The following is a 12,708-nucleotide window of genomic DNA, read 5'->3' on the forward strand; positions in this document are numbered from 1 at the left end:
TAGTTATACAGTCATAGTGTAAGTACAAACAGTTGTGCAAAATGCTGAATATGTTAGTTCACAAGAATTAGATTCACACAGTATCAGTGATAAACCTGGATTCTTATTCCACCCTGCGAGAGTGCAGCAAGAATTTTGCTTTAACGGTGAAGTTGTCACTCTTCTTTAGTAGCGTAAGAAATACATATGTATATAAATACTAAAGTGAGTTTCAAGTGTATTCTTTGATAGCTTAGACACCAACAGAACACTTTAGTGAGTAAATTGGTGGCGGTATCTTTTTTTATTTCTAATAGTTGTGCTTCTGGAATTTTTGTAGCCGAAGCGCAAACGTTAGTCTACTTTTTTTCTTCTTCTTTTTTTTTCTTTTTCTTTTTTTTAAGAAAAATAACAAACCCACAAGCTTAGTTTAGTAGTAGGTGCACACTTTAACTCCAGAATGTTGAGAGTGACACTAACATATTTGAGTTACCAGAACAAGGACATTCTAATACAACAAGATTACTTTGGTTTTCTTTCTCAAACAGCTTTTGATAAACTAAATCTTAATGTTATATGAAGTTAAAAGTGTAGTTGTTCTTGTTCACCCCTTGGAATAGCATACTGTCTTTGAAAAATAAAGCTTTTCCGTTCCTCTTTTTTTAATCTGATACAGATACTTGTATTAAATACATATATAATGCATGCCCTCTTATTGGCTTTATAGTTAGGGAGTAATTAACCATTTGCACTATCCAAGTTAAATACTAGAAGGCAGGAAAACAGTACTGTCTTTAATCCTAACTTAGTTGAAGAAACTGTATTTTGGATTGTACTGGTTTGCCAGCAGCTGTGTAGAAAGGAAAACAGGAATAATACTTACCCTCAGTAGTAGTTAGTTACTAAAGGGTCATTTCTGCTTTGTTTTGGAAAGTTTAGTCCAACTATACTGTATTGCAAGATTTCATTTTACATGTACAGTGCATGTTTTAATAGCTGTTTGAAATGTAAAAATGAGAATGTAAAAAATGTAAAAAATCCTTGGACTTTATAACAAAAGTCACACAGACATTTCTGTATATTAAATCAGAATAGGCAAGAAAAGGAACAAAACAAACAACGCAAGTATCAAAGTCTTTCCTAATGAAGTAAAATTTAGCAGCAATCTGAAAATAACCAGTAAGACCAAAATATACTTGAGCTGTCATAACCTTAGAAGAGGTAATCTGTATCATCTAGGTCAAGTTGAAAATAGATTGTTGTGGTCTGTGTCATAAGGCAAGATAATTCCTGGGTGAATAGGCAGATGTAAATTTTGTGCTTCAGCTGAATGCTCAGGGAGATCTAGTAGAGTTTGCTTTGCTAATGGCATTTGATCCTACAGACCTGTCTGTAGACTGGAGCATAAAAATCCTTTTTTAATAATCCTTAATTTCATTGCAGTTTATTAAAAATAAAATTTGATTTCTGAACACATACTGACAGCCATAAGCATTTTTAAAAATAAATTAGTTCAAATTAAGAGATAATGTAGTGAAAGATGCAAGTTGTAGTCTGATTGTCAGAGATCTGTAAGAAAGTGGGAGTGAAGATGATTTTTTTTATAAATCCAAAACTCATGCTTCAGCACCTATTAGTCTTTCAGCATTAACAGTGAATTTTTCCTGTTGTGAGAAAAACACGTTTTGAAGTTTTCACCTGGTACTACCAAGGTAGTTGCACTTAAATTCCATTCACCAGAGTCATGCATTGTGCGTTTCTTGTTACAAGGTAAAGACCATCACTGATGGATCTCCAGGGAAAAAAGTCTAGACATGCTGGCATAAAATTTTGAGTTCAATAATTCCTTCTGACTCGCTGCTCTCCAGCTTTGAAGCACTTTGTGAATCCACTTCGTCTCTGCATGGCGTGCTTATAAAGTTTGAAGTTATCCCTGCAGTTCAGATAAAATCAGACATCCATTTTACTAGGCAAAAAAATTTCCAACAACCAACCTGAACAAAAACCCCCCAAAACACACAAAAAATCCAGCTATCCTGTTCTAGACTATGTGTACTTGATCAGTTTCTTGGTTTGGAATTAAACCTCACATCCTGTTCCTGGGGAGGCAGAATCAGTAGCATTACTGTAACAGTGGGCAGCTACATTGGATTTAAGCTTTCCTGGTCCATTTTCAGAGGTAAAGGCAGCAGCACTAGGCCTTGAGCCCCATGTCAGTTCTCGTCTTTTCTTTAAGCTGGCCTGTCACAAAATCCTTTTCTTCAGAAGATCCTGCAGGTCCCTTCTGTACTGCTCAGAGTTGTACCTGCTGCCTTGAAGCCTTTCTTGATGAGGTCTCTGTCAAGTGCACCTCTAGTTCTAAAGCAGCTGGTTACTGGTGTTGATCCAGTCAAACTAAAACCTCAAGCGTAAACCTTCCTAGGCCCCTGAACGCGTTCTGTGCTGTTACTACAGTGTGTCTTACCGGTACTGTTCCTTCTTTGTGTTTGGTCTTGGAGAATCAGCCTGTGTGACAAGTTATGGGTAATAGTAACTACACTACTTACAGTAATAGTGTAACACTATCTGCACAGGTGGAGGGAAAAGATATCCACATTACTTTTCTGAGCAGAAGCACTGTCTTACTTTGTCACACTGCAAGCATTCTTGAAGTATTCAATTTCGTAAACAGCAGAAATCTTTACAAGCAGGACTAAAGAGCAGGTATCCAAATAACGGTATCCAAAGCCAGATTTGTTGTTTTGAAGTGAGCTCAGGTTGGTTCTCGGTTTTTGCTCTGGCCGTGGCTGGAGCTGGGTGTTCCCGGAGGTGCCGCGGCCGGGCCCGGGGCACTGACGGACCCTCTTCAAACCGCTCCCTCCCGACACCGCCCGCGCGGGCCCGCCCCGCCCCCTCATTGGCTCTGCCCGAGCACTGCCGGGCTCCTATTGGCGGGCTCCCCCTGTGCCCCGCCCCCGTGCCCGACGGGCGCTGTTTCGGCGGGCGGCAGGTCCGGCTGCGCCTGCCCCTTCGCCCGCCCATGGCGCTGCTGCTGGATCTGCTCCGCCGGCTGCTGGAGCTCCTGGGCTGGCCGCCCCACCAGGTGAGAGGGACCCCGCGGTGGCGGGGGCTGTCTGCTGCCGGGCGGCGCCCGGAGACCCCGCTGCTGCGCGGCGTGCCGCCCGCAGCCGCCGTGGTTCCGCGCAGGGAGGGAGCGGGAGACGCGTGGGCAGCGCTGGCCGTGCGGCGGGTTCCGCGCCCTCCGCGCCCACAGCCGGGCTCGTCGGTACACGCTGCCCGCCCGTGGGAACGCGTGGGTCTGCTCCGGCACGGGCGGTCAAGGCACGCTTTTTGCCCTGAGCAGAGCGGAACAGTCAGCAGCGTCAGCTGCTCCTGCTCTGCGGCTTTAGGTGAGAGGCTGCGTACCCATTCCCAAGTTAATTCTGTGCTTCCAGAGACCTGGCAAAGGTACGGTATGGGAAGCGGAGACAGCGCACTGGTGCATTGGCGGGGCTGATGCTGGAGTGGAGTCTGTGGGCAGCTCCTCGGGGGGGTGTCAGCAGCGAGGTGCTGCTGCAGCGTGTGCTTCCCAGAGCGTGTGTGTGAAACTGCCGAGTGTCTCTAGGGCCGCTAGTTTGGCTGAGTTGTCCCCTTTATTTTCTGTTTCCACCGCTGGGACTTCTTGGTGTTTTTTGACAGGCCATATTTTTTGAAACTCGCATGCTTGGCAGCAGTATCACTCGTGCAGTCAGAACGTGCCTTCCTTCAGCAGTCTCATCAGGAAGGCATTTCCAGCGGTTATACACCATCATAAGGAAGTATCAAATCAAGGTACATTACATTTATTTAACTTCTTTACTAACTTTTTTTCCCAAAAGACTTACACGGATACGTATGATTACTTAAACGTGAGCTTTTTCTTTTCTCAGTATCTCAGGATATTTGCCTTTGTGCCTCTTTAAAGTATTCTGTGAACAGGCTGTATTTTGGAAATGTCTTAGACATTGTTAAAACCAGTGTAGGCTTCTTTGGACTTTCAGCTTGAGAAGAGCATGGGAAAGTTAAGTTAACCTAGCTGTGTTATATTTAATTACATATAATATTAAAGAATTTAATAATTTGGATTGTAAGAACTGCGGAATTTGGTTTTGCTTCTCAATTTCAAAGGTTTTCTGATTTTTAGGTCGTATCTGTTTGCCAAAAAAAGCAATATGGATCTACTCGAAGTGTTGTCCGGAGACTTGGGACAATTCTTTCCCTGGAGCCCTATCCAAGACCTTATTTTCAAGTATGCAATTTGTTGTCATATGTATACTTCACCTATTTACATTTTCTTGTTTCTTAATTTGATAATAGCTTTTCTGTTCTTTTTAGCTTGTGTAATTTGTGTGTTGTATCCTTTGTGCTCCCTCTTTTCAACTCCCTTACATCACTGTTTAAAAATTCCTTTTGCTGAGGCAGAGCTTTCAGTATGTGCTGAATTCTTTTCTCTTTTTGTGCTGTTTTTGTTTGGTTTAGCTTGTTCAAGACCCAGATCCATTGGGTTATGATGAACAAAGTGCAGCTCCAACTTCTGTGGCTCCATCACTTGCTGATGTCCTGTGGGTGGCAAGTGATGAAGGACAGGCTTTTACTAGACATAGGTAAGTAAAAGTATAAAAATGAGTAATTGGAGTAAAAGGAGTTAAGCCTTCTGTTCTTTATGGGATGTGAATCCATGTTTGTTTCTTTTTCTTTTTTCCTAGCATTTTCCAGAAACATCTTAGGGTTTTTTTGGTGGGGGCAGTTCCTGCTTACTTGGAAATTCTTAATGTGTAAAGTATTCTTATCCAAAAAATTTCTGAAATTTAGTCTCCTATTTTCTCTTCATAGTAGCATGTCAGATGTGTTGGGGGTATTTTAATTGGTTTTCACTCACAAAATATTTTGTGAGTTGGAGAGAAATTTGGTTATTGCAGTATACCCTAAGATTATTCCTATCCTTATCCTTTTAGTTTGCAACCATTTTGATACATTTTATACAGGGGAAAACAAGAAAAAATATTTAAATGTATTTATTCTTCTTGATTTCTACACTGCTCTGTGTGCTTGCTTTGCTGGAAGTACAAACATTTTTTTTATTTTAACAATTTGAAATAGATTTAAGCATAGTTTATATAATTCTTTCCAGCCTTTATATTTTCCTTCAACATTCTATAAAGGCTAGAAAGAATTACAAAGTATTTCAAGTACTGTGAAAAGACAAATTGTCCAGGAATTTGCAGACACAAATAGTATACGAGTTTTGTCTTTTTTTCCCCACTAGAGAAGAAAGAGAAAGTTGTCTTACTTTTCCTCTAAAAGATTTGTTCAAAATCAGAGGATGAAATAGAGAGCACTTGTATTGTCTTTTACTCTATCTGTAAAAGATGATGTAATTCTACTTCGTATTGGTATTTGTTTGTTTGTGATCGTTGTTCTGCTTGTTACTAATGACAATACAAGAAACTGATGGATTCAAAGGACACACTTTTTGTTGTAGAAGTTTTGATACAGTGTGTTCATGCAACAGTGGTAAAATACTGCAAGAGTAAGAATACTGTTCAAAGGAATATTGTTAAAAGGCCTATTTTGTCTTGCTTATGCTTATGCTGTTCTTTAGCCGGTCAGATTCACAGACATATGACAGTTCATTCTTTTGTTGTTTCCATTCTTTCCTCCTCTTCTAGCTCTATGGGATGTTTTTCAAGAACAGCTATTCTAATTGATATCTTTTCACTCTCAAACCTTGTGAATAACAAGTGTTTTTGGCAAATCAGAAAGCTAGTGCTGCAGGATGGTTAATATAAGGGAAAAGGTCTGGTTTGTTTTCAATCAAAACTTAGTATATCTTGAATAAATAAAATAAATTTAATTTCTTTGTTTTATGATGAGATTTTATACTTATTTTATATTTTAAGGTTCTTTCTGCAGGCACAGACTCGAAACAATTTTTAAAGTTAAAACCTGAGACAGCACAATTTTCTAATGCTGTCTTTGTTCATAGTAGCTTATACAAGATGAGGTTCTTATTCTGTAAGTGTATATTAAACCTTGTTTTTCTCCAGTATATTTTCTGAAAGATTGTAATTTCGTTGCTTATTGCAGTGTTCTCTTAGAGTTTGATAAATGACTGAAATTACTGAAGCGTAATTAAGAGATCATTAGTCTTTGATTCTCCTGCCTTTCATATTCACGTAGCAAGAAGGGAGAGACACCACATGGTGTCATTCTAATAGTCATTGAGTAAGGACAACTTAATCCTACTGTGTGACTTTGTGATGTTTAATTATCCCTGAGTAAATTATCTAATTTTTATGATTTTTATGACTTTGCAAGGATCTACTTGAGCAAAGGAAGACTTAAAACGTTTTAAAGCTTGTGAGTAGTTAAAAGTGTAGTTTTCTTAGATGATTTGAAAATTTAGGTCTTGCTGAATGACAGTAACTTTCTTGAACAGACAGTAGTTTTGAGATTTCCATTGTTGGCTGAGCAACAGCTCAGTTTGAAACTGTGTCTTTTGTTGCTTTCTAGGACTGAATTACGGAGAAAAGAGAAAAGCACAGCTTGTCACAACCTATATCCATCTATAGATTCAATACAGAGCATTCCAAGAAACAGTACACACAAAGACAATATTGATCAAGCTGCACTCCAGAAGATTTCTGCGCTTGAAGATGAGCTAACCTTTCTTCGTGCTCAGATTGCTGCAATTGTTTCAGCGCAGACACTGGGAACCATTCCATCACGTAAGCCCTTCTGGTTTGAAGCAAACCAGTTTTCATTTTTTTGCTTTAGAGCTTACCTTGTCTGATAGAGAATGTCTCTAACTTTTGAACTGAACATACACCACTAAATTTACCAAATATAGTATTTTGTTTCTCTTTTTGCTGTTTGGTGGCCCTCTCTCACTTCTATTTTGTGGCCTGTTTACCAAGTTCAAAAGTAGATCCTAAGTAATCTTTGTACTCATTTCCATGTTTGCGAAGGAGCTTAATAACATCACTATATAGGCTACCAATTATTGCTTAAAAAAATTACAGACTATTTTGTCCCTCTGTGTTTTGCGTTGTTTCTAACAAGTTATCAAAATAACGGATAGAAAAAGTATTTTAAGTCAATCAGGTTTGGGCCTTAACAAAAACAAATAGATAGATGTGTCTAAGATAGTTGGTCTCCGGCATGAACTTCTATCTTGTGACTTCTCTTTTTCCCTTAAAAATTCCGAGGTCTCGGTTGTCTTACTTGCAGACTAACCCCACTGTTGTTGCTGAAATACATAAACTAGTGCGAGGTACTTACTTTTATGTGGCATTGGGAAGACTTCTGTAATTCAGTTAGCTGTTCTGATGACTCTTCCTCTGTCTCTTCTCCATTGTACTCAGTATTGTAGTCTATTTTACGTATTTCGTGACTATCTTTGCTTTTGCTTCATGTGTGTTGTTATAACCTTCAGACCATCAAGAGCAAACTGTATAATAGTTGCTGGTGGAGGGCTGCTGTGCTGATTTATCTAGTGCTTAGACTGAAAACGCAAATAGAGAAGATCAGAGCAGCATAGGACACCTCAGATTCATTATTTCATGTGTTTTGAACCTGTGGGTTTGAAGTAATGTTCTTTGAGTCTAGTTCTTCTGTGTTATAATGTGCGAGGTGTGTGAGAAAGTGCTTTTAGAGGGCAGTCTTATCTTCATTTAAAATCAAGTCATCCTAGATGTTAATATATGTTGTTCTTTTTCTTTTCTTAACTGTATGTAGCCTTTAATACACTCAGCACTCCAGATGGATTTTACCCAGTGCCAGCCATGACTTCCACACCATTGTCCGTCTCTCACAATCACTTTGTAATTCCCTTGCCTCCTCCACTTCCTTCTGGTGTACCATCTGGTGTTGATTCTAGTAAATCTGCAATGGAACTCATAAAACTACGCCGTGCTGCAAGAAACAGTGATTCAAGTACAGCTGATAGTGCTGATCACCAGAAGACAAAGAACGTTCCTAGTATGATGGATGTTTTGAAAGACCTGAACAAAGTTCAGTTGCGAGCTGTTGAGAGGTAGGTTGAATTAAATGTGTACCTCAGCAAGCCAAGGCTGTGTAAGCATCAACAGCACTTCAGTAGCACCAGAGAACACCAGTTTGAAACATCATTTCTTGAGCAGCTACTGCTGTCAAACTGAAGTTGGCAACGTCTGAGTTCACAGCTTGGAATGTAAGATACTTGTGACATGGCTTTTAGATGCATTTAAAACCTGCTGAATGTCACAGCATTTAAACTAGTTTGCTGCTTCAGTATGCAAATCTCAAGTTGGTGGGGGGGGGGTGGGAGATCGCTTACAAGGTTTCCTACACCATCACAGGAAATAGATCTAAACAAGTAACTTTCTGGATTCACAGTGAAGGGCCAAATCCTTGGGGAAACTTTGGAAAACTACTTTCAGCATGCTCAAACTATCCTGGTTCAAGCTTTGAAGTGTTAAAGAAAACGCGTGCTGTATCTTTTATTGAAAATGTTTCACGAATTTGTATTTCAATACTGCGCTTGGGTTATAAGTGTTTTTAATGGTCAGCTGTTTTGATGGTAAACACCTGTTACAAAAATGCTTTACTAAAGACTGCAACACTTCTTCAAGTCAGTGTTGCTGTGCTAGGCATCATAGAGGTTGTCAGATGTCTTTGAACTTCTTGAGTTGAAAAAATATGTAAGAATATGTAAGAATAACTGAGTCTATAATGAATATTTGAAACTCTTAATGTGGGAAGAATGTCACTTGGCAAAACTTACTGCATTCTCCTTTCAATATTTTCTTAACTGTGAGCTTTATCCCTAAAAGTAACGAGCTCAAATCTTGGGCAAATTATCTAGATGCAACTCTAAAGCATGTCGTTATGGTTTTAATGACTTTTTCACAGTAAATAGGGCAAATATAAAGTGCATTTAGGTAAACCTGTGTGCTTCCTTTACGTATGTTTTCTTCTATATAATTTCATGTTTGGTAAGTCAAGAAAGTGAGTTTAGGTTGACAGTTTTAATACCCAACATGTTGAGCATGGGCATAATTAGAAGTGGTAAGTGTGTGTCCAAAATGCTTTCTGGATTTAGGCATCTGCCTTTATTCTGAAGGTAGAACTTAACTGGATAAAGAATTTATATTGCTTGGGGGGACTAATGATGGCCAAAATTGCTATAATCTTTCAGCCTGCAGTCTGAGAATAGTTTCATGTGTGCACTGCCAAGGGAAAACCTGTGTTCTCAGAAACTGAGAGTCTGAAGATCCCAGGGTAAGAATGTGGCTGACAAGTTTTTGGGCGTACTTGTATTAGTTGTATTTGATGAATTTCTGTAATGTAACAGCAGCATTATTTGTGTAATCAGGCATTTATAGGATAGGGTGTTTACAGAAGTTGTGTCTCTAGTTTTTGGATCACTCAGCACAGGAATAGGGTCAGGAGACAATTTTTTAGGGTTTTTTTGGGGTTTTTTTTTAGGTCTCCTGGAGGTACTCCTCTTCCTAGACACCAAAAGAGACAAAGTTCAGATTGGGATCCAGTTGCTCTACTAACTCACGCACTGAAGCAGAAATTTGCACATAAAAATTATGATGAAGATGATTCTCTGGACAAAGAAAATCGATCTTTTGATAACTCTCCATTTTCTAGTCCGGAGATCCCAACGGTATGTTTTTATATAAGAATGTGTGTTTATATTCTTGAAATGACTGCTGTTTGCATGGATAGTTGTAGGGTTTTCACAAGGCTAAAACTTCTCTTCGATTTTTTTAGCTATCAGCCTGGCTAGTTGCTTTTTTAAAAGTATAATCAAGACAGAGAATATAAAAAAATAATTATTTTGGGTGGGTTTAGAGTGGTAAATACAATTCTACATGTGCCAAGAGAAAAAACTTAGAAGAGTGATTTTAAAAATGTGGCTCATGGTTGATTGAACTATAGACATTTACTTGATGGTAACTGGCAGGTACCCATGCATAGATATTTTACAAATAAAGATGTTGGGAAGGCACAGAAAGGTTTAACACATTCTAAGTGTTCAGAAATTAAAACAAAAGCATAGCCAGTAATATTTTTCTTTGAGGTAGCATAATTTCCACACAGTTTGTATCTTTATCCAAAATGAGGTGTGATTCTGTTGTAAAGCCCATGAAAAATACAGTTTTTTGTATGAACAAAGAAGCATGGTAGGCAAAACTGTCTAGGTGAGCAGACTAAGGTGATCCTGAGCATTGATTTTTGTAGAGCAGCCTGTGCAAGCTGCCTCAGCTTACACAATCCAGCAGTACTGTTGGTTGTTAAACATTTTCACAAACCTCAGAACTGCTTAGATGAGGTGGATAGAAATAGGTGGCAGTAATTTAAACTGTCTCTCTCTGTTTAGCAGTTCTGTCTTTTTATCATAAGAGTGAGATAAATGATTTGGGCTGTGGCACTTGTTATTCTAATAAGTAATAGTAATGCATAAAACATAATGGAAATGCAGATGTTTTTTGAAGGCTGCTGCTCATACATGAGGCTAGCTGCATGGCTGAAAACTTGAGGAAAACTGATGTGTGTGTGTTCCTCTTTCTAGCTATAATTATTTTATTTTTTTCAGCTGCCCCAAGGATTTTGCAAGCAAAACGTAGCATGTGTTTTACAGGCTGCAGTGAGTCAACAGCTCTGGTCCAGTCTTAATAAATTTCTTTGACTTTTTAATTTTTCCTTTGGGTAGAAAAAAACCCACTTCTTAAAGATAGCCAGGCTTGTATTTTGGATGCTGCAGGCCATGCATTGCATAGCTGACACACCTGATTCTAGATACAAAGATCAAAAATAGATCCTCTAACAGCTGGATTATAAAGTCCTGAAAGAGAGACTGCTTAAGGTCAGCATATTCAGGAGTAGATACAAAAAGATGGAATTTTTCTGCTTAAAGCAGAATCATCTTATGAGTTTGTAATCAAACCTATAATTGTTGAGTATTTTGAAAAATAAATGTACTTAAACCAATTGCACAGGCTTACTATTTTATTCTTCCTACATTAAGAGAAGTACAACAACTCTTCCAAGCTGTTTCTATTGTAAACATCTAATTGAGTTGTCTTAGGTATAATTTTAACTCCATCCCTTCTCCCCAGGTTGGACGTTGCAGTCTGAAGCTAAATGCAAAACCTAGCCTTACAAGAACTGATGAAGTTGAACAGGTACCAGCGTGGAAAGTGAGAGCTCATATTTAGCTGCAGTGGAGACTTCTGAGGAAACTTCATAGTGTACATGAGTGGTGGGTCCACTTGGAAACTGCTGTAAGGTGCTGTATTGTGTTGTTCTAGAACAGGTCTTTCCTATGCTATTCAAGTTTGGGTGTTGTAGGGTTTGTAAAATTACCTCCTCCTTAGTTTCCCAGAAACCAAGCTTGTGAATGTGATGTTTTTATGAGAAGCACAGAAGCAAAAGAGGGCTTCCATTACTATGTAGCAGTGTGTTTGAAACCTGGGAAATCGAGGAAAGCAGTGTGTGTGGGGAGGGAAATTTATTACTGTGGCAGCTGAGGTGTACCTTCTGTTTGCACTCCAGTGTAAATAACAAAGTATAAACTTTTTGTTAGTGTGTTATCACTGACTGTATATAATGGTAATACTTCGTCATTAGAGTAGTATAGTTGCCATGGTTTTTTCTGCAGTTTGCTGATGCAACTCTTTATTCCATGTGCAAACAATATTCTGATTTATTTTGGGTTAGGAGATGAACTTTTATGTTTGTGAAACTTTGTGCTGTAAGTAAACTACAGCTGCCTGTTAAGTGCCTGTAATATGAGGGAGTTGCATTCTGAGATAAAAAAGACCTGGAAGAGAGATCTGCTAGCACATAGTCTAAATTCCATATGTAAGTAAACATTAATTCCCACCTCAACTTGTTCATCTGACCTCAGTTTTGTTCACATGAGTTTATAAAATAAAATTTTCTTTATATTGTAGATGTGTGTGGTAGTGGCCTTTTGTGTTGCAGAATCTTTCGTATCTTAAGATCTGACCATATTAGACAACTTCTTAAATTGCATTATCTAAAACTAATTAAAGTACAGCTTATATTTTCTCCTGCCAGAGCACTTGATGGAGCCACTTATTTACAAATTTATTATGATCCACTGCTTACAGTAGCTGCCTTCACTTAGTCTTTTGTCTGATGATCCTGATGTATAAAACCTAAATCCTGTCAGACTCTTGAATGTGTCCCTTATATATCCTGTGTGTCTTCTATTTCCCTGCTCACTTACACAGAGTAGACTGACAGCTGTATCCCCTCCTACTGCTGAGTCTTATTTGCACAGATGTAAGAAATTAGAGTGCAAATGCCATACTTTCATTTTAATTTTAAAAGTTATCTTTTGAGTAAACCTGAAGCTTAAGTGACTTGATATATTATGCTCCTAAAATTATATCATCTAGATGTGTGTCTGTTTTTTTCTGGATTTAGTAATTATTTAACTTTATCATATTCTGCCATTCCTTGCTTGGTCCGTAAGAGTTTGGCCTTCCCTTTCTTTTAAAATACATGTTGGCTGCTTTGTCTACCTAAGTTTGACAACTGCTATGAAATCCATACTGAATAGCCAGCTCGGCTCCCTACTTGCCAGTCTTACCTTCTTCTGTCAAAACTTCTCACTGTCTTGTGTGCTGCTCTAGTCTGCTGTACTGGGGCAGCGGGGAGCAACAGGGATGGAATTCCATGCAGTGCCTG

The 12,708-nt window shown here is 38.7% G+C and overlaps 1 protein-coding gene across 1 annotated transcript; it reads left to right on the forward strand.

Moving 5' to 3' along the window:
* The first annotated feature begins 81 nt into the window (after positions 1 to 81).
* MTFR2 (mitochondrial fission regulator 2) lies at positions 82 to 12,483 on the forward strand. The gene is made up of 8 exons (XM_050315496.1): positions 82 to 3,061; positions 3,658 to 3,789; positions 4,142 to 4,246; positions 4,477 to 4,601; positions 6,511 to 6,725; positions 7,735 to 8,032; positions 9,466 to 9,652; positions 11,109 to 12,483. Exons 1-8 carry the CDS (start codon positions 2,999 to 3,001, stop codon positions 11,205 to 11,207), a joined length of 1,224 nt encoding a protein of 407 aa, XP_050171453.1. The 5' UTR covers positions 82 to 2,998; the 3' UTR covers positions 11,208 to 12,483.
* Positions 12,484 to 12,708: the final 225 nt, after the last annotated feature.

The sequence above is a fragment of the Myiozetetes cayanensis genome, unplaced genomic scaffold (genome assembly GCF_022539395.1).
Source record: "Myiozetetes cayanensis isolate MyiCay16 unplaced genomic scaffold, myiCay2020 scf2-11, whole genome shotgun sequence".
Taxonomy (NCBI): Eukaryota; Metazoa; Chordata; class Aves; order Passeriformes; family Tyrannidae; genus Myiozetetes; species Myiozetetes cayanensis.